Genomic DNA, 20,455 nt, shown 5'->3' on the forward strand with positions numbered 1-20,455 from the left:
CCCCACTCTTCCCACCCACCTCCAGCTGGGGTTGTCCCCATGCCAACACTTCTTGCTCCATTCTTCCTGACAATCGGAAGGGTGCACGAGAGGAGGCCTTCACTGTTCGCTGCCACCAGTAGGCTCAGGAACACGGCCAGCACGCTCAGAAACTGCTGGGTCTTGAACTCAGTGCTGGGGGACGGTGTTACTAGTTCCTGATGGTAGAGACCAGGAACAAGGAGAGACATAGACACCGGCCTGCTTCTTTTGGGTGCCCTGGGTGACACTGAATCCCGTTTGGTTGTAATGAATTATCTACCCACTCAGGAGCAATTAACAGCAAGAGAAAAAGTCCCCTACACCAACTGCCACATTGTCACTCAGGGTGACTGACGGGAACCTAGTCACTGACTGATCTTTATGCTGGGTTTTATTTAAACTCTGGCTAGGCACAAAGACACATACACACACGCTAACCAGTTAAAATATCCAAATAAAATTTACTGCAACTTTTGTAGAATTTGTGTGCTACAAGACTTGTTGCATAGGAAACTATTCAAAGCCCCTGAGGAAAAATAGCCACGGTTTAAGGTGCAACTGGTTTTGTTTCTTCTTTGGGGGAAAAGGTAGAGAGATGTTCTCTGGGTAAAACAGAGGCGCAGAATGATGGGCATGTCGGTGGTGATGGGGGAGCTCGTGTGACTTGGTACTTGCAGCATTCATACCTACTGCTTCCTTCTAACTCTGCGGGTCTGAAGGATCTGAGTCAGAAGCGGAGGACATGTCAGCTCAATGCGGGACTGTACACTGACCCAAGGAAGTCATTATCTTGTTCCAGGAAAGCAGACGGAGGGCAGCCCCCAGGGTCTGCAGCTGCCCCCGGAGACAGCCCCAGTCCTACCCATTGCCAGAATCACTTAACAGCTGATCTTTCTGGTATGAGTTCGACTTCCTGTTTCCTCCCCCAAAGCCACAGCTACTGTGTGACCCACCACCCTGAAGTTGAATACAATCCTCTGCAAGCTCCCAACTTTTTCTAGAATATCGCTTAAGGAAAATGTTCCCTGTGCCAAGGGTTACACCGTTGGATAACCAGTTGTTCCCCCTGTACTGTTATTACCAAGGAGATACGGGTGCACCAGGAAGGAGAATATCCAACGTGAGAGATGAAGTGTGGCGTTTGGCAATGGTAGATGGCACCTCTGCAGGCCAGCATGTGACATAGCCTGAGAGGTGACCGTGATGGGCACAGGAAGAGTCACGGGCCACCAGGTTCTGGCTGGGTGCTAGGGTTTTTCTCTCACCTATAATAGAGCCACCCTGAGAGAGATAGCATTCAATGCCCAGAGTGGCAGGGACTACCTTGCTCTCAAGGGGGCATTGTTCTTCTGAGTAGTAGCTGCATACACAGGGGTGACAGGGACCCCCAACTCCAGCTGGTTTCTCATTTGTTGGCAGAATCTCATGGCACTGAGCTGCCACATGAGGGCTTTGTTGCTCACCAAACACACAGACCAACACGTCCTGTGGATGGCCGCCGAGGACAGCAAGGCAGGAGAAGAAGAGAGGAATGGCAGGCCTGCGGGCATCCTCAAGGCCCGTTTACTGACGTCACCAGGCCCATGGACTTGCCCTCTCATAGGCGATGAGTGGAAAATGTCCACAAGGAGCAAACTCCTTTCCACTCTTGAGCGTCCAAACGCCAAGTATGCTTGGGACTCCGCGACACCCATGGCCTTTAAATATCTCTATACACCTGGGACATAATTTAAAAAGGCCTTTGAAGAACATAAAAATCTCCACAGCGTTCGCCTTTACTAAGGTGATGTTTTTTTTAAATAACTTTTACAGTCCATTAAAAAATTAGATACCACCTTTCTCACGTCCTCTCTCTTCTTTTGTTAAAAAAAGTCATTTTTAAATTTCAACATACATTTCGACAAATAGAAAGCAAAACGATTGGCAACAACCAGAAGTAGAAAACCCCTGGGGCCTGCCCCTGGATAGAGGGGCGGGGCAGAGAGTCCAAGGGCCTGAGTCCCTCCTGGGCGTGGCTGGCAGATGGGCCTCTACCTGAGCAGCCGTGGCCCCCTGCACCACCTGGTGATGGCTCACGCCCCACCTCCCCCTGCTGTGGGTAGACGATGGGCGGAGGGTTCCAGCTCTGCTGAGCAGTAGGCCAGGTCCCCCTCCCCCACTCAGATCACAAAGTCATCATGGTCCGCAGGGCTGAAGGCTGCTGCCCTTAGGATGTCCAGCGTGTTCACCAGGATCAGGGTCCCCGTGAGGTGCTTCCAGCGCCTGGTAATGGGGTTCTTCATCTTGTCCAGGCCTATGTGCAGTTCCTGGATGACATCTCGGTAGCTGTCCCCAATCTGGTGGCTCCAGGTGAGTAAGAAGTCGTAGGCGGGTTTCCACATGGCCTGGGTGATGGAGTTACCAGAAATATTAAACAAACAAACAAACAAACAAACAATGAGAGAAAGCAGGATCAGAGGATAGTAAGCTACGTTGGTCACTCCTATGACATTCACTGGGCGTCACAGTGGCAGGCAGAGCCAGGGGGCTGGTCAGCTGACAGTGGGCAAACAGTAGTGTCCTCGTGTACATGAACTGCTAACAGAACCTCTCTTTCCTCACAGTACCCACTTTTGCCCATGCTGTGGAATATAAACTGACCATGCAAAGAAAGAACGCCTTTATATTTGGCACTTCCTGCTTCCCTGTTCTGTGAGTCGGATCAGTCTCCAGGAACACACGGGAGACACCCTCCACCAATAGGGCAGCCAGCCTTCGGGCATGACTCTACCATAGCCACCTTTGCCTAAGTTAGGTGATGCAGCAGACATTCCACCAATACAGTGAGACCCCCCAGGGTTCTGCTGATCTCACAGGAGGTAATTTAAAAATAAAATTAGCGAGGGAGGGCAGTCCACCCTCCCCGGCCTGCGGCAGAGCAGCCCTCATGTCTTCTTTAGCGGGTTCTCAAGACAGGATCCTGAGAATAGTTGCTGGCTCCCACCTGCCGGGGCTGTCCTCTTACCCTCCTAGAGTACTAGGAAGTAGATTGCTTATTATGTATTGCACTCCCTGGGTCCTAGGAACTGGGGGGGGGGGGGGCGGCAAAGGAATTAAGCAACCAAGGGGTTGGAACCCCACTCACCTCACTGTCCACCACCCCGTTCCTGTCTCGGTGAGGAGACTCGTAAGCGTCCATCTGTTGCTTGGAGACCTTGGCCAGCTTCTCGGCCAGTTCCCTCCAGCGCTGTGCCACCTCGACAGCTGTGGTCAGGAGCACAAAGTCCTGGATGAGTCTGACCACCAGGCCCTGACAGTCCATTTTCAGCAAAGCCTGAGAAGAGGAAGCGCAGTGTGAGGCCAGGGTAGGCTGGGCTTTGGGGGAAGGCCAACCTGCAGATGATGCTCTTTACCCCAAGAGTTCAAGACCGAAGCAGTGTCCGGGTCCCTTGCCTAACAACCTGGCACCATCCGTGCACAAGAGAAAGGAGAAGGCTTACAGGGCATATGGGTTGGCACTGTCTCCAGAACTCATGTCCAGGACCCCAGAAATCGACCTGGCTTGGACAGATGCCTTTTCAGACATAACTTGACGAATAAAACTACAGAGGGCAGACCATCATAGCTAAAGTCCCTAGGGCCACCCACTTATGAAGGGTGTTGGACTGATATTCTTTCCAGAGGGGGTAGAGGGAATTAATACTCTTTCCTGAGGGAAGGTCTGTGGTGTCCCAGCCACGGGAAGGCCTGGCTCAAGTTGGCCAAGCACAACTGTTGTATAGATAGCAAGACACACTGGCAGACACTGAGCCCCTCAGCCAGAGATGACAGAGGCAGAGGCAGGACTCCGTTTCTGGAGGCTCTTTCCATGTTGCTGGGCACATGGTACCAGGAGTTGAAGCAAACATGGCGTCAGAGTGGAAGGGTTTTACCCCATTTCAACCACTTCCGGTCTTTCACAAAGTGGTTGATTATAATTTGGATTCTGACATCTGGAAAGAAATTGTTTTTATGAAAACTAAAAATGTGTTTATGTTCCGGAAGAAAAAGGCATGATCGTGTATACAGTCACATGTGTGGGAGTGGATGCGTGACATACTGGTGGTCGGGGGTCAGTCTTAAGCTTTGTCTGAGGTGCTGTGAACGTAGAGATAAATTGATGCAGGAAGGGTCCCCTCAGTTCTATGTGTTGTCCTGGAAGAAACTGCAAATGAACACAGGGCCTAACAGCAAGTCAGTGAGTCATATCAAACAAACACTTGGCTGCCTGGCTATGGAGGTGGCCTTGTGTTCTGGGTAACAGAGTGCGTCAAAATCACCTGCTTTAGATTCAGGTCACTCTTGGCAGGAGTCAGCGAATCTGCTCTTTCCCTAGGGGCTCTGGGCACAGACTACAAAGGTCCTGGGAAACTCAGGCCACTCTCCGGCCTCTGATGGGCCACTGCTGGTCATGAGAGCACATGGCCAGGTCCTGGGCAGCTGAGGCTCCATTTCTGGGAGTAGCTGATGACCGGATAGGCTAGTGCTGCTGTCAGGAATATAGGTGTCTCACCTCTCCTGCACTCCACCCAGCCTTGGCTCTCTCTATGACCCAGCCACTCACACCACACAGTGTGTTAGAGTGCCTGCCTTCTCCAAAAGGGTGAACTCTGGATACACATTAAGTCCAAGCAGCAGGAAGTGCACCTCAGGATTTCTGCTCTGGGGATTCCCAACCCTCATAATAGCTTACTCAGGTATACACAGACATACTAGAAAATACCAAAGGAAATAAAACACAATACGGAGTTCAGATAGAATTTGGGTATAGAGAAGGGACAGTTTTAAATTGTGGCTTGTAGGTCACACGGCTTCTGTCCCAACTTCACAGGGGCAGAACGACATTGCCCAAAGGCGGCTCTTCTAGTTTTATTTCTGTTGCTGTGATAAACACCTGATCCAAAGCAACAAGGGAGGAAGGGGCTTACCTCACTCACAATTCCACGTTACAGTCCTTTACTGAGTTGAGAGCTCAAGGGAAAAACTCAATTGGCTAGTCACACTGTACTCAGTCAAGAGCAGAGAGAAGCAGATGTGCCCTTCCTGTCTGACTATTGCTTTCTAGTGTTTTACACAGTTCAGGGTCCCATGCCTAGAGAAGGGCACCGCCCACAATGGGCTGGGTCCTCCTACACTGACTGTCAATCAAGACAGCCCCCTGCAGACATGACCATAGGCCAACCTGATCTAAACAAGTCTCCAGTTGAAATTTCCTTTATAGGCAATTCTAGGCTGTGGTCAGCTGACTTAAAAATTAACCATCACAGCAACTGTAGACAACCGGGAGGTGAAGGGACATGGCCGTGTCATTGTAAGATGTTATTCACAGTAACAGTTGGCCACAGGCTGTGTGGCTGCTAACCTGTTTTCACAAGCTCTTAGGAACATACAGTAAGCTAGTATTTGGGCTTTTGCTATTGTGTTTGTTCCTGAGAGACTCCGGTAAAAACTCTCCTAAGCAACACAAGGGGCATGGCTGACGGGGTCACCCTCTTCAAACAGTTAACCACATAGCCCGCAGTTCTATCTCTGCTTTCCTGGTCTGAGGGATGAGGTGGATTTTCCTCCTGATCCGTTCTGAGCTCCCTTGCCATCCTTATGGACTCTTCTGTTTTCCTGCTAGCCGCCCACCTTGGTGTCTTGGGGCACGTCTATCCGCTCCCCTCCTGAAGACAACTGTCTTCCTGGCTGGCACCCTACAAACCCGCTCCCTCTTTCTCACACAAACTCCTCCAGAGGGCCCAGTGTAGCCCTCTTTCTGGAGAGTCCCATGCTATGACCCAATGGACTGATGGTGGCTTGGTTCTCGGTGGTGACTCCAGGACCAGCAGCAGAGAGAGCTGACCCTGGGCCCTTGAGGGGCGGGGCTTCCTCAGTCCTCCCAAGGTTTTAGTGAGGTCACCACGAGTGGTTTCTAAAATCCCTTTTCCTCTTCATTTTCAGGCAATGACTTCTTCCTCCCCACAAGAACAGAGACCACAGGGCCCAATCAGGGTGGTGTCCTCAAAGAAATAGTGACTTACTACAAAGGCATGCTGGGACTGAAGATATGGCTCAGGAGCTGAGAGCATTGCTGCTCTTTCATGACGATCCCAGCACCCACATCAGGTAGCTCACAAACACCTGTCACTCCATCGCCAATGGATTTGAGGCCCTCCTTTGGCATCCAAGTACTGGAGCATGTGTGTGAAGAGGGATAGGCACAATAAAAAACCTTCAAAGTGTATTCCTTTAAACTAAAAAGCACATTACTGGATAAAGCCCATCATAGTCCCTAAAGGCCTGGTTCCTTGGGGTCCTGCCTATGACCCCTTTCTCCCCAGACCACTTCAAACTTGTGTGCCCACGAGATGACAGTACCACAGATCTAGAGATGCACACATGTGCCTACGGTCAAACTGTTCCCCCCACTCAGTGTTTCTGTGATTCACAGAGCATCCACGAATATGTGTTCCTACTCGGACTTTCAAAGACACTCAGAAAATTCTCCTTTCCAGGGCCCACACAGTACAACAGTAGATGCAAGAGGATCCTGGTGCATCAAAAACAACACGTTCTGCATTTTCTTCCTTTCTGAAGACACCCCCTCTTCCCCATACATACACACTAAACCTCAGGTTACAAAAGCAAGTCCCCCACCCCTGCCAGGCACTGGGCCAATGTCTTCAGGGTCAGTGTATGCCTCCTGCCACTTTCCTGCCAACTGACCCCAAAGTGACACTGGCTATCTTTGTCTTCAAGGATGCTTTTTTTGCTCTCTGGAAAGAGCCTGTGACTCAGAACAGGACAGACAGGTTTTACAGAGGGTCTCAAACTTCAGTGGTCATCAAAACCACCAGTGTCTCCAGTCAAATATGCAAAGGTACCAGAGTGCAGGCCGCCCCAGAAAAGTCAGCCGTGGAACACACACCACAACATCCTACCCCTTGTCAAGAGGGACACAAGCGGCCCTGAGTGGCATAAGCTGCTAACCCTCGTGACATACAGGGGTGGAATGGCAGTAGAGAAAGGAAGCAGAGCGTGACCCACAAGAGCACAGAAGGCCTGGATGCTTCTGCACCTAGGCCATTGCCCATACACTCACCCACTCCCTCCCACGCTCTTCCAGGGTCTCCTGCAGGCCCTCCTTCCTCCATGGAGCGTAGGTCTAACGGAGGGCAGTAACGAGAAACAAGCATAAGCCAATCCTGACTCGAGCAAGCACTGCGAAGAACCAGGAGCACAAGCTTGCTTCGTCAAGGGCTGGAAGCGACACCAGAATGGGCATCCGAGCGAACGCATCACCTGGAGTCCAGGCAGGAGGGACATCAGCTGTAGAACACAGCAAGGGGGACAGCTGGTGCACGCAGGACACAGAGAAAAGCCCACAGGCAGAGGCATGGGCTGCCACAGGCCTGAGGTGCAGGGGAGGAGCCCGGTGGTCACAGAGAGGAGCCTCCAGACCTTGGAGAGACCTTTTCCTTCCAGTCCGCACAGTGACCATCTCAAACCTTCCTACTTCTGCTAATTAGAGTTGTCAGAACAGAGATGCTGATGGTGCAGCGGCAGCTCACAAACAGAAGGGGGCGCTGGTCTAGCTAAGTGACCTGCTAAGTGGGGCAAGAGAAGGCTGGGGCCCGACTGACCCTTCGTCATGAGTCCACAAAAACGAAGCTGGTTGCCGAGGCTGGGGTTAGCCAGCCGTGGGCTTTTGACGTGTGGCCAGTCATTAAAATTCAGCTATTCAGGAGGCAATGCCCGAGACAGCTGGTTAGAACAGAACACAAGGAACCTGGTTTTTGTTTTGTTTTTATTACCAAACTGCCCTTGCCCCAGGGCCAAGTCCCAGCCAAATCTCCTCCAGGCAGGAAGGTAGAGGAGACTCAGAGTTGCACAGGACCCTCCTCTCTCCAAACCTGCCATGATCCATAAGAACCTGACCACGAAAAGTAAATAGGAAATAAAGCCCCCATCCATGATGTTTGCCCACAGAGGAAGGAACTGGGCCTATTCCGGGTAAGCGCCCTTCAGCGGCGGGATGCTGTTTATGCTCAACGAAAGCACCTAATTCTCCAGTCAATGAAGAATGCTGGCAGAGGGCTCCTGCCTGGGGAGCTCCAGTCAGCCAGGGAGGCCATGGCAAGGGACTCTCCATGACCTTCGGGGATTTGATTACATGGTGACAGCTGAAGAGACCTGTCTGACCCCGGTGGGTGACCCACATGCAGAGCCCATGTTGTCCCCATCCACTTCTGGCTTTCCTAACTGTCAAGGGCCCTCCTAACTGCAGTTCACACTGCCACCTCCCTTTCTGGGGAGTCGTAGGCCTGTTCTTCCCGTGCTGTGGCGCAGTTAAAGGGTCTCTCATGCCTTGCTGCTCCTCAGAGAGATGTGTGATGATGTCACACACAGGGGGCAGGTGGGGATAGGACGTGGAGCAGGAAGGCAGCCCAAGAAGCTGGGGACAGGAAAAGCAGGAAGGATCAAGAGGAGGTCACCAAGGGTTCCTACCGGCCACAGTGACCATCAGCACCTTACAACTTGGGTGGGCTGCCTGTGGGAAGCCACAGGGCTGTTCCACTGCCTTATGCTCCCAAGGCCCAGGTTGCTGGAAGACCTGGGAAGGTCTCAGAAAATGTCTCTAGGTGGCCTGAGGTCAGGGCGCCTCAGAACTAAGCATGGAACTTCTGTTTCCCATGCATTTCTTAGAATGCCTATTCGTTTCATACTGGCCAAGAGCCTGTGCCCCATGAACTCAGATGAACCCCAGGCAGGGAGAAGGTATCGCAGTAGAGACAGAAGTTGGAGGCGCTGGGTAAAAAGCACAAAGCAAGAATGCACATCAAGGCAAGGCCAGGATTTGGGACAAAAGGCCTTTGCCCTAAGTCACAGAGTTTGCTGAGGTCCTAAGGAGACACAGATATCCTCTCAAGACCCAAACAGAGGCTTCTGGATCATAGCCTGCAGCCCCTCCTCCCATTAGCTTTCTAGTGCTGTGATAAACATCATGAACTAAAGCAACCTTGGGGGGGGGGCGGGGTGTGGAGGAAGGGTTTATTTGGCTCACAGGTCCTGATCACTGAAGGAAGTCAGAGCAGGACCTGAGGTGGGAACCACCCGGGAGCACAGCTTATGGGCTTGCATCCCACGGCTTGCTCATTCAGCTTTCTTAGACAATTCAGGATAAACTCCTCGTTCACGTCAATCACTAATCAAAAAAAAAAAAAAAAAAAAAATACCCCTACAGTCTTGCCCATAAGCCAATCTGAAGGAGGTAATTTCTCAATTGAGGCTCCCTCTTCCTGGGGAACTCTAGTTTGTGTGAAGTTAACCAGCACACACAGGTCCCCCAGAGGCCACAGACAGGCTCATAAACGCAGGAGAAGAGAGGGAGACACCTTCTTTAGGGGTCCTTAAGGATCCAACAGCTACACTTCCAATACTACCCCCTTGTGAGCTGGCCCAACATGACCCACGCTTGTCTGCCTCAGGAAGCTCACCCCAAGGGACACTGGCTGGGTACTCACCATCACTAGCTCCTTCTGGAACGACTTCCGGTCCTTGTTGTCAGGGTTGTTACAGTCTTCCTTCAGCTTTTCCAGAACAGATGCCACCCGCTCCGCCTCGCTGTCCAGCTCTGCCCGGCAGAAGAAGGTGAGCGGCAGGTTGCCGTAGCCCAGGGCATCCGCGAAGGCCCGCCAGCTGCTGATGTTCTCCATGAGCAGGGTCCGCACGGAAGCATAGATGTAGGTGAGGAACTTGCAGGGCCGGAGGATCTGCTCCAACAGCAGCGATGTGCTCAGCTCGGGCCCTGAGAAGAGGCTGGGCCGGGCCTTGCCGACCACCAGCACGTTCTTAGTGTGCACCAAGCCCACCTTGCCCTGATAGTAGCCGATGTACCACTCCTTGGTCCACAGCTGTCCCTTGAGGCGGATGCGCTCCTCACTAAGCAGGGCTACCGTGTCGCCCTTCTTGTACTCCAGAAGGTAATGGCTCTTGTTCTGCCGCACCACGGTCTTCAGGAGCTTGCCAAACTTGAGACTAGACACGGGGCGGTCCTGAAACGTTGGGTACTTGGTGGTGACAACGAACGGGGACAGGATGATCTTCCCGACCTCATTCTTCTTGAGGAATCTCCTCTGCCCGGACGGCTTAATGGCGCTTTTGGGGGGTGGCTGGGGAGTCTGGACACAGAACTGGGTTAGGATGGCGTCCTGATCGTCCTTCACCTGTACCCTCAGCGTGAAGTCGGACAGCTCGTTGGGGTTCTGGGAGATGACGGAGTAGATCAGACGGCTGACCTTGCCCAGTTTCATCTGGAACCCTCTCACCACTTTGGCTTGCTCGTTGGCCTTGACCTCGTAGTTGGTCATGTTGGAGAACATACACACTCTGAGATCTTGGGGCCTGGACAAGATGAACTGGTGCTTGCCCCACAGCTGTAGGGCTACTGGCGCGGGACCGGGAGCCTGCCGAGTAACCTCACTGACCAGGAGGGTCTTAGGGGCACAATCATGTCCAAAAATGGTCACCACTGTCTTGAAGGATGGATGGATATGCTTGGGACCATAAAGACCCACAGTGACTCTCTTATTGATGAAATCCCACACGGTGGAAGGGTAGAGGATGTTGGGGCCCTGGGCAACAATAGCGAGGTACATGCAGGGTTCCAGGTTGTCCAGCTGTACCTGGACCGTGTCCCCATAGCTGTAGCTGAGGGGGATGGACATGTAAGGCCCCTCCTTTGAGTCACTTCTCAGACACTGCAGGACCACTGTACTTTTGCTGAAGATGTCACCCTTCACCTCGGCAGAGACTTTCATCTCCAAGATGATGAAGGTGCTCACCTCCAGGTTGCTCAGCTTCACCTCCACCACGGGGCTGATGGTGCTGGACCTGTCACTGTTGAGCTCTAGCGGAGGATCCAGGAGGGCTTTTATGGAGATCTGCTGCGTCTCCCCAGGGGCTACATGGCCCTCGGGCACATGGATGCTGATGTTGGTGTCAGGAAGCTGCACAGAACCCCCAGAACTATCTAGCTTGCAAACAATATTTGTTTCCACAGCTTGGGTCTGGCCCCAACCTGGGCTTTGGCCAAGGAGGTCTAAGTCATGGCAGGATCGGGCCAGCTTCCGGTGATTCAGCCAGGCAGTTCGGAAATCTTCTCGGCTTTGGAACTGTTCTGGGGCGGGTGACTTCAAGCCCGTGAAGAAACCGGACGTTGTGGGAGCATCCGATTTGGCTTGCAGGACGGAGAGTTCCGAAAGGCTGTAGGAACGCTTGCTTCTGAAGAAGGGATTGTCCCGCTTGACCGGCTGCTCCACGTGGAGTCCACTGGTGGTCGGGAGCTCGTCAAAGATGTTGCCAGTGCTGTTGGTGGTTGCTGAGCTAGATTCGGTGAAGGAAGATGTGCCCGTATCAAAGAGCAGCAAGTCTACAGTGCTCTTGGGGTTTAGCTCATCCATGCTGGGTTGTGCATTCCCATTCAGAAATGGGTTCGTTCGGACTCCATTCCAGAAAGGGTTGTTACTGTAGGGTCTGCCAGATTCTTTCTGGTCGTCTGTCCAGCCCCCTAGTAGATCTAGCTCCTTGGCAACTTCTTCAGGGCTATCTGGGAGATTGTCAATCATGCCACTGTCACTCAGGGTAGAATTCCGGTAGTTCAGCGGCTGCACGTAGGAGGAAGGGATATAGCCCATCTCCGTGGTGTTGTGGGCATACCACCACTCCCCGCCAGAGGTGTCCAAGACGTAGAGGTGGTCGCCCTTGGAGAACTTCAGGGTGGTGAAGTTGTTTGGGCAATAGTCTTTGATCGCAATCACTTCCTTTGCATTTCCAAAAGGCGTGGGGTTGTCTACTAGCAAGGCACTGGGGGAAGGCACTGCCCAAAACAGAGAGGGAGAGACAGAGTGAGGCCAGGCCTACAGGCACAGGAGACACTTTCAAACTGGGGACAGAGTGAGTGGATGAGGGGTGGGCCAGAACTGGACGGTGTCATAATGTGGTCACCAACCCAGCAAGGAAAGAACAGAAACCATCCCGGGGAAAGATCCGTGTAATGACTCAGGAACACTCTGGTATTCTGCCACCTAGCTACTTTCCAATTCAATCTTCTAGCTGAGGCAAAGGGCCCATAAGAATATCCCTCCACCACTCCAGAAAGGCATACCACATGATAGACAGTGGACATGTCCTTATGCTCTGAACACCTCATTTTGATAAAATTTTTATCTAATTTCTGATCAGGACTGTCACTATGATGAAAGGGAGGACAAACGTGACATGCTGGAGAGCACACTGACATTATAGGCTAGGCAGTGGCCCAGTGATGCTATGGGCTAGGCGGTAGCCCAGTGATGCTATGGGCTAGGCAGTGGCCCAGTGATGCTATAGGCTAGGCAGTGGCTCAGAGATGCTATGGACTAGGCAGTGGCCCACTGATGCTATAGGCTAGGCAGTGGCCCAGTGATGCTTTGGGCTAGGCAGTGGCCCAGTAATGCTACGGACTAGGCAGTGGCCCAGTGATGCTATGGGCTAGGCGGTGGCTCAGTGATGCTATGGGCTAGGCGGTGGCTCGCTGCACGTATGGACTGGGAATGAGGAAGACTCAGATTCCAGCGACAGATCATTGAGTCCTTGTTCTCTGTTGGTATAGAAGGAGGGGCAGGTTCTTGACAACCATGACTAGTTCAATTTCAAAGTCCAACCTCACTCCTCTTTAGGTGACAACGATATTTGCGGGTCTTTTGGAACCATTTTAAATGACTGCTTGAAGCAAGGAACCCTCATCCCCTGATAATCGGAGGTTCGTCTATCCATGGATTGTGTTACTACCCGGTATCTATTTGAACACAGCCTGAAAAGCCACCACTTTGAAAACAGCTCAGGGTAAGGCCTGGTCTCCCCCTCACATCATGCCTGTGAGTACCATAGACAACACCTGGAACAGACAAACTAAGTCATCTAAGTAGAGTGTGTGCCTGGAAATATAACATAATGGATGTGTTCAACTCCCATATGTGGCCTGCCCCAAGTGAGACAATTTTCAGGGGACAGTGACAGCTCTTTCTGATGGAAGCAGACAGAAACCCTCCCCAAGGGAGTCCTCCACCATGACCTTACTTAGTCTAGAGACATCTGGTCTCTACAGCAAACAGAAAGAAACATTCTTTCCTTCTAAAATTAAACTAAATTGTGCATGCGTGCATGAGTGCACACAGGTGCACACACTGGTGCGCATGCAGGCGTACACACTAGTGTGTGTGCATGAGTGCACACAGGTGCACACACTGGTGCGCGTGCAGGCGTACACACTGGTGCGCGTGCATGCGTGCATACAGGCGTACACACTGGTGCGCATGGCATGGGTGTGGAGAACAGACCGTAACTTAGGACTAGGTGCTCTCTTTCCATTGTGAGATCCAGAACTTGATGTCATGTCCTGGGGCTTAAGCAACAAGCCCTCTTAGCCACTGAACCATTTTCCCAGTTCAAGTGAAACTTTGTCTAAAACTGACTGCATGCAGAAACGAGCAAAAGGGCTAAAAAATTCTCAGCTAACCCAACTTGACAGTTGCTCAATACAGGATGAAGTCCGTGGTCACTGGGTCATCATCTATCATACTGGCTGCCCAGACGCCATTTCCTGCCAGGTTCATTTCTCTTTGAAAGGGGACACGACAAATCAAATTCTGTCTCCGTGGCCAAGCTTGGGGAGCAGACAAGGAAGTCACTTAGATTCACAGCCGGAAGAGGGGCACTCACCGGGCTTCCCTGGGCCCTGGAACCTGCCCTCCACTCCTTTAAAAGGACACAAAGCCCTGATTCAGGGCCCTGCTTCTGCTGGCTCACCAGACCGACGTTGAGTTGCCTTTTGGAGCCATGTAACCACGGGGTCCCCTATTTTTCCCAATGGAGAAAAGACATCCTTTTTAGGAGGCTGTGGTGTGGCCTGATGGTGTACAGCCTGAAGTTGGGGTTATGCATAATCTGCCAGAAAATTCATTCATTCCCTTCTAATTTCATTTTTTCTCCACAGCACTTAATACAGGGCAAGGGGAACATTCTCCTTTACTCTCAAAGTTCAGAGGAACAAAGAAACCAATATTAAATTGAAGCAAAGGTATAAAAAAAATCATTAGTGTGCAAAAAGGGGAGTCAAGGAATTCCCGGCTTTCTAAAGTGAAGAGGGGTGCAGGGAGGCAGAGACTTTTGAGGAAAGTAGTGTGTGATCTTTAGGGGAAACCATCATGTCTGTAGAACATGCCGTGCCTGGGACACGGGCTCACAAATGACTCTAAGATGAAAGCGAGGTAAATGAGGAATGAGACAGTCCATGCAAGCATGTGGACACACATCCCTTCCTGCAGTGTGAGTTTAGCCATGGAGACCGGGGAAGTGAGAGGAGGCGATCTTCCTGGGTCTGGACTTCTAGCAGGAGGAAACCCCTCTCTGCATCTGTACCCACTCCCCCCCCCCCTCGGTTAATCAGCGCAGCAGGTACCCGGCCCAGGGTTCGTCACTGCAGACTTGACAGGATTCAGGAGCCAACTCCTCAAAACACCACCCAGAATAATTTCTGCTACAGGAACACGAGGGGAACACATCCTCCTTGTGCCTGAGGCCAATGTGGCCAGAGATGTGGGACTCACGCAGCTGGGCTTCGGCACACTTAGCTCAGACCCCCTGTCCCTACTACTCCTCACGCGTCGTCAAACCTGCCTAGCTTAGCCTCAAGTTTGGGGTCCTCACTTCCGTCAAAGGGGTCCCGTGTCATGCTAGCATACACGTCATGGTCTGTATGCAAGGTGGTTGTTAATCTGTCTTTGTCGAGGACTCCATGTCTGAAAGGGTGGAAGTCTTTGTCTCTCAGAGGTCTGTAAGTGCTCCAGGAACCTGGCACACAGCAGGTGGGCAGGGAATATTTAGGAGGTGACAGTCACACGCCAGCACCAGAACCATTGAATCACAGGGCTGACAAACAGGTCACAAGTCCCCTGGCCTGTGCCCTTCTGCCACCACCTCCTACCAGTGCCGAACTAGATTGGTTTCTTTCTCCTGCCTGATGCCATGACAAAACAGGTGACAAAGGCACCCGAGCAAAGGAAAGGGTTTGTTTTGCCTCGGGGTCTGAGGGTGTAAAGGCGGAAGGCGCAGTTAGTAGAGTGTGAGGCGGCCTGTCTGCACTCAGGAAGCAGAGAGAGATGAGTGCTGGGGCTCGGCCGGCTTCCTCAGTTTCTCCTTTTTTCTCCACTCCATGGGATGGTGCTACTCACATTTAAGGGGGGTCTCCACACCTCAATTAACCCAGTCTGGGATCTGACTCACTGGCTAAATTTGTCTCCTAGGTGAGTCTCAATTCTGTAAAAATGCAAATGTCAACCATCACATAAATCCTGCCTCTGAAAGGATGGGGATGAATGAAGACCCTGCAGGGAGAGGCCAGCTTCCTCTCTGGAGGTGCGCTATGTGATCCTGCATGGGGAGACCAGCTTCCTCTCTGGAGGTGCGCCATGTGACCCTGCAGGGGGAGGCCAGCTTCCTCTCTGGAGGTGCGCCATGTGACCCTGCAGGGGGAGGCCAGCTTCCTCTCTGGAGGTGCGCCATGTGACCCTGCAGGGGGAGGCCAGCTTCCTCTCTGGAGGTGCGCTATGTGACCCTGCAGATAACAGTAAAGAACAGGCGAACAGGACGAGAGCATAGCCAGTCTGTGTGAAGACACAAAATCACACAAAGCCTTCAGGTTGAGGAGCCCCGACCCCAGGGAAACACAACTGCCTAACTAACGCTGGGTGGCCATGCGGAGATAGCCACTGGATGAGAAGGAGATGAGCCATGGGAAAGGCAGAGGGAGCTAGGCACTAGCAAGGCCTGTCTGCCCCTATTCTTAATTTCTGTCTGTTTAACCTCTCCCTGACACGCAGGGCAAGGCTCCTCTGGAATAGGCATCTTAATTTCCCCACCGACTCTAACCAGAGACGTGGGACAGCTAGGTGGGACTGCTGGCGGTCTGGCTGGCTCAGAGCTTTCCCTGAGCATCTGGGAGGAATTCTTTCCTTGATGTGTCAAGAAAGGATAGAAACAAGAGGGCAGGTCACATTGTGCTTCTGGGGCCTCATTCTGAATCCCAAGAATCTTTGAAGGAAGACTAGAGAAAGGAAGTGAGTCAGGCAGGGCTAGAGGTCATAGAAACCCTTCTCTCCCACATATGTGGCCAGTCATGTCCTCTAGAAATAAAAGATAAAACCCAAATAACCAAAAACAAACAAATAAATAAAACACAAGTAAAAATTAAATAGTGTGTGCCAGCCATTAAAACCTTGTCGGAATCCCTCCAAAGTTATTTCCTGTTGTGCTCCCTTCAAATAATTAATTCTCTTACAGCAATATTTTCAAAATTAAAAAAAAAGCACCAACGCACTAAAGCATGCTTTGTACACAGTCTGAAACACATCAATACAAATTATCATTTTAAGTTTACTAGACTGAAGAATCAGGATAGTTTTACTTAAAATTCTGAGCACTCTCCTTCTAGGAGACATGAAAATATATTTCACTTTAAGATCTGGCTCCTGCAAGGGGCAACAGTCTTGCATCCGTTGGGGAACCACCATGGTGCCACCAATTCCCTCCTGGGGACAAGCCTATAGAATCTCCATCCCAGCACCAGGAACAAGTGGGTACCGGGTGGAGGTTCTGCCTCACTAACTCTTCACCGAATTCCATCCTAATGAGGTATGGGGCATACTGCCCAGACCAACAACCGCCTTGGTTATAATACAGAGAAAAGTATTCCCTGGGTGTTTACAACTTCAGGATTCTGAATAAGACATTTTCTATCGCCTGCCCTAAGTCTGTACACAAGCAAAGAATGAATGAGGGAAGGAGAATCTGCAGTGGGTCGCTTTGCCCTTTGATGCACACACTAAGAAAATGAATGTGATGCTGCCAGCTGGGATAGGCCAGCATCGAGGCCCGGGATCATCTGCACAGACCAGACTAGGCCTCCTCCTCCTCAGTCCTGAGTGACCTTGGATTCTCAGATGCCCTCTCTGAATCACACTGGCTCTGCATACTGGGGCAAGCTTGCTTGCTTTCAGGACAATAGCATTTGGTTATTTTTAAACACTCAGCTCTCGTGTCTGTGTTTTGAGCACAAACCACGCAGGTTCTGCTCACCTTTTCTAGCCCTCCACCCCCAAAGCTAGAAATAAGAACACGTTGCCCACTACCCGACTGCAAAAAACAAATGGTCTGTTATTTACAGCAACACCCACTAACTCTGTTGCTAAAACACCTTCCAGTTCGTTCCCTTTCTTTCAAAGAGCACGTGTAGCAGAGCTCGGGACTGCGTGCACTAGCCAGGGCAGGGGAGCAGGTAGCTGATGTGAGGGCTGAAGACACGGGGGCTGTAGCTTCAGTCCAGAACCGCTTAGTCTGGAGTTCGCCAAGAGAGAAGGAACAGTTCTCAGGAATAAAGTTCTGAGTGCTCAGCGGGAGAGGGAGGATAAGGAGAGTAAGCTGTGCGTGCGTGTGTGTGTGTGTGTGTGTGTGTGTGACATCAGCAGTGAACTGTCAATACTATAAGAAGGCAGACCATAGTGACACAGGTGATCAGGTTGCTACCAGTGCATCCCAAGGTACAAGTGATTAGATGTCATCCAGCAAGGTGAGAGTGGACTTTCAGGAATCAAATGATATCCTGGGATACATGTGTGTGTCTGAAAGATAGATTTGCTCAACAGTCGGATTCTGTGAGCTAGCCAGCCAGCCTTGTGCACTTGGTAAGTTCCAGGTTCAGTAAGATTCCCTGTCTCAGAAACCAAGGCGGGTAGCATCTGAGTGACGTGTGGACTCCAAGTGAACTTGCGTACATGTGCACCCCCACCTGTGTGTGCCCATGCCCACATAATAGTAAGTGCATGCGTGTGCACACAACTGTCTCTCTACACACTCAAAGCTGAGATAAATGGCATTGTTTCAGGGAGGAACCGAGAACACAGCAAGGGTTGGAGGGAGGGATACAAAACCGGCTGCCCATAAGCCTAAGAAGCTCCAGGGTTAGGGAGACATCAACACCCCACTGTCCCCTCAGCCAGGGGTTGGCTAGGATCTTACCTTTGACATCATTAAAGCTTGTCTCTGAGAAGCCCTCGCTCAGGTCAATCAGAGTCCCCTCTGACTTGCACCGAGGGAGGCCACTGGAGTTGGCTGCCCGGATGCGCTGGGCTGCCATGCTGAAAGTCTTGGGCGGGTGAGGCGCTATGAACTCATGTCTTCTCCCCTAGTTCCAGCAGGGACAGCAGCTGCAGTCTCATAGGGCAGCCACGGTGCACGGCAGGGTCAGCTTGGCAGTGTGCTTCTTCCTGGAGGGAGAGAAGAAACGATTTCCTCTGAGCGAGCAGAACATGGCTTTGAGGGGAATCATCCAGGAGGAGGGAATCCTCTTTCTTCTAGATCATTCCAGGGAAGAGAGGAGCAATTCATTGCTCTGGCCTGGGAGCAGAGGCAGCATGCTGCCCAGACTCTGTGCCCAGTGAGCACGCAGAGACACTCTTCCTAGGGCACAATGGGGTCTGTGAAATGTGTCCCAGCACCTGGCTGGCTATTCAGTGCAGTCAAAGGGGACAGTCTGGGTCTGTGTGGGACACTGCCACTTCCAGGACTCAGGAAGAAAACAGCCTCTGTCTGCCCAGAATTGTGGGTCCTGTTGGAGCAACCATGGGTTGCTTGGCACAAGCAATACTGAGCCAGTGGCTCCTAAGGCCTTTCCACGGTGATTTAGGGGGCTATTCCTTGCCTGTGTGTACCCACAGTCCCCACTGGACCTCAAACAGGCATCCAGTCTTCAGGGCCACGAGGGATTTGATGTGTAGCTAATACATGTGATGTTGGGCCCGCTACTGAACTGTTATTACCAGGTGTGGAGGACATTACTATGAGTGAGGTTTTGCTCTGAGTGGGGAGAGAGACAGGACTTAAGACCTGTGGCGAGATGGGGATGTGTTTCATTGGTTTGGAGCAGACCCTAACCCAGGACTGATGGTCAAGTAATAGCAACAGCAACGAGTTGATTTCAATGCGTGAGTTTTGCAGCACCTCTCTCTAACAGAAACCTGCCTCAGTGGGCCACCATCAGCCACTGCTGGCCCACCACACTGGAAGGAGACAAAGTTCATCTCCACACAACTGGTCCTTAAAGCAGGACTTGAGTTCCTCATGGCTCAATACTCTCTTTAGAAGATGACTGGAAATGGGGCCTCTGCCGCAGGTGTGAGGTTCTCACACCCACTCTCTATAACAAGGTGATACTTCGTGCTCACCACAGACAGATATTGGGGTTCAACCTGAAGGTCAGAAAAGCAAAGCAGTCAGCCACTGGTTCTTATCTCTATCTTAATCCGAAATTGTGAGCCTGCTCCAGGAATCTCAGAAGGAGACTGTCTGTGAGCTGTCTCCTCTCATTTTATAACTCTCTCTAGTTCTGGGATTAAAGGCGCGCACTACTGGGATTTGAGGAATGCACTGCCCAGTTTCTATGGCAAACTAGTGTGGTTATGGGATTAGAGGTGCGTGTTGCCAGTGCCTGGTCTGTAAGGCTGGCCAGTGGGGCTGTTTAACTCTCTGATCTTCAGGCAAGCTTTATTTATTAAAATACACGTGAAATATCACTACACACTCGCCACTCAAAGGCCCCATGCAGTAAATGAGCAGGCTCCGCTCCCATCTCCGGCTGACAGGGTGACCAGTACACAACCTGAATCCTATTCAGCCCTGGTGTTTGTGTCTATCTCCTGGGGATAAAACCCCATAAAGTAGACTTTTTTTTTTTTTTGGACTATACATGATGCTTCACATGGAATGGTGGAGAACAGAAGGCAAGGGCTCAGGGAACGCCACTTACCAGTACCAAGCATCCAGTGACAGTGGGCAGAGCTCCAAGAAAGGCTTCTGGGTTCCCACCCACCTGAAGACTCCAGAAGATGACTGCTTCCAAGCTCTCTGAGCCAAAGACTCATTGTCATTTATGGACACTGGGAAAATCAGAGGCTCGGGGTGGGAGGTGTCACTTCAGCCATGGGTTGGAGCCCATACATAACCTGAGCTTGCCGAAGGGACTTTCCAACTGCACAGTGCCAAGTGTCCCTTAAGGCTGGGGCTCCTAAGCAGAGGCAGTTGACTGTACAACCAATGTGAAAAGGAAGGTGAGGTCAGGGGTTGTCTACTGGCTGTGACAGCTGATAGCAGACTTAGATCCCATAGATGCTGGTGCAGCCCAGAGCTGCTCTGAGGACCCCATACAAAAGATAGGCAATGCATTGGCTCTTAATCTGCTCTAGGGACACAGGCATTTACAGCTTGTGCCGGCTTTCCTCATGACTAACATGTCCCTCCAACGACAGAAATGACTCGGCCACTTCTCCCATCCCTCCTCCCT

The 20,455-nt window shown here is 51.6% G+C and overlaps 1 protein-coding gene across 1 annotated transcript in view; it reads right to left on the reverse strand.

Moving 5' to 3' along the window:
- Positions 1-422: 422 nt before the first annotated feature.
- Sh3bp4 (SH3 domain binding protein 4) overlaps positions 423-20,455 on the reverse strand; it is an 81,859-nt gene continuing 61,826 nt past the window's right edge. The window contains exons 3-6 of the mRNA XM_057762784.1: positions 18,136-18,383; positions 9,546-11,899; positions 3,146-3,334; positions 423-2,405 (exon numbers count right to left, since the gene is read on the reverse strand). Coding sequence (XP_057618767.1) covers positions 2,181-2,405; positions 3,146-3,334; positions 9,546-11,899; positions 18,136-18,253 — 2,886 coding nt within the window. The 5' untranslated portion in view covers positions 18,254-18,383 and the 3' untranslated portion in view covers positions 423-2,180. The remainder of the gene's footprint in view (positions 2,406-3,145; positions 3,335-9,545; positions 11,900-18,135; positions 18,384-20,455) is intronic.

This window comes from Chionomys nivalis, chromosome 2 (genome assembly GCF_950005125.1).
Source record: "Chionomys nivalis chromosome 2, mChiNiv1.1, whole genome shotgun sequence".
Lineage (NCBI taxonomy): Eukaryota > Metazoa > Chordata > Mammalia > Rodentia > Cricetidae > Chionomys > Chionomys nivalis.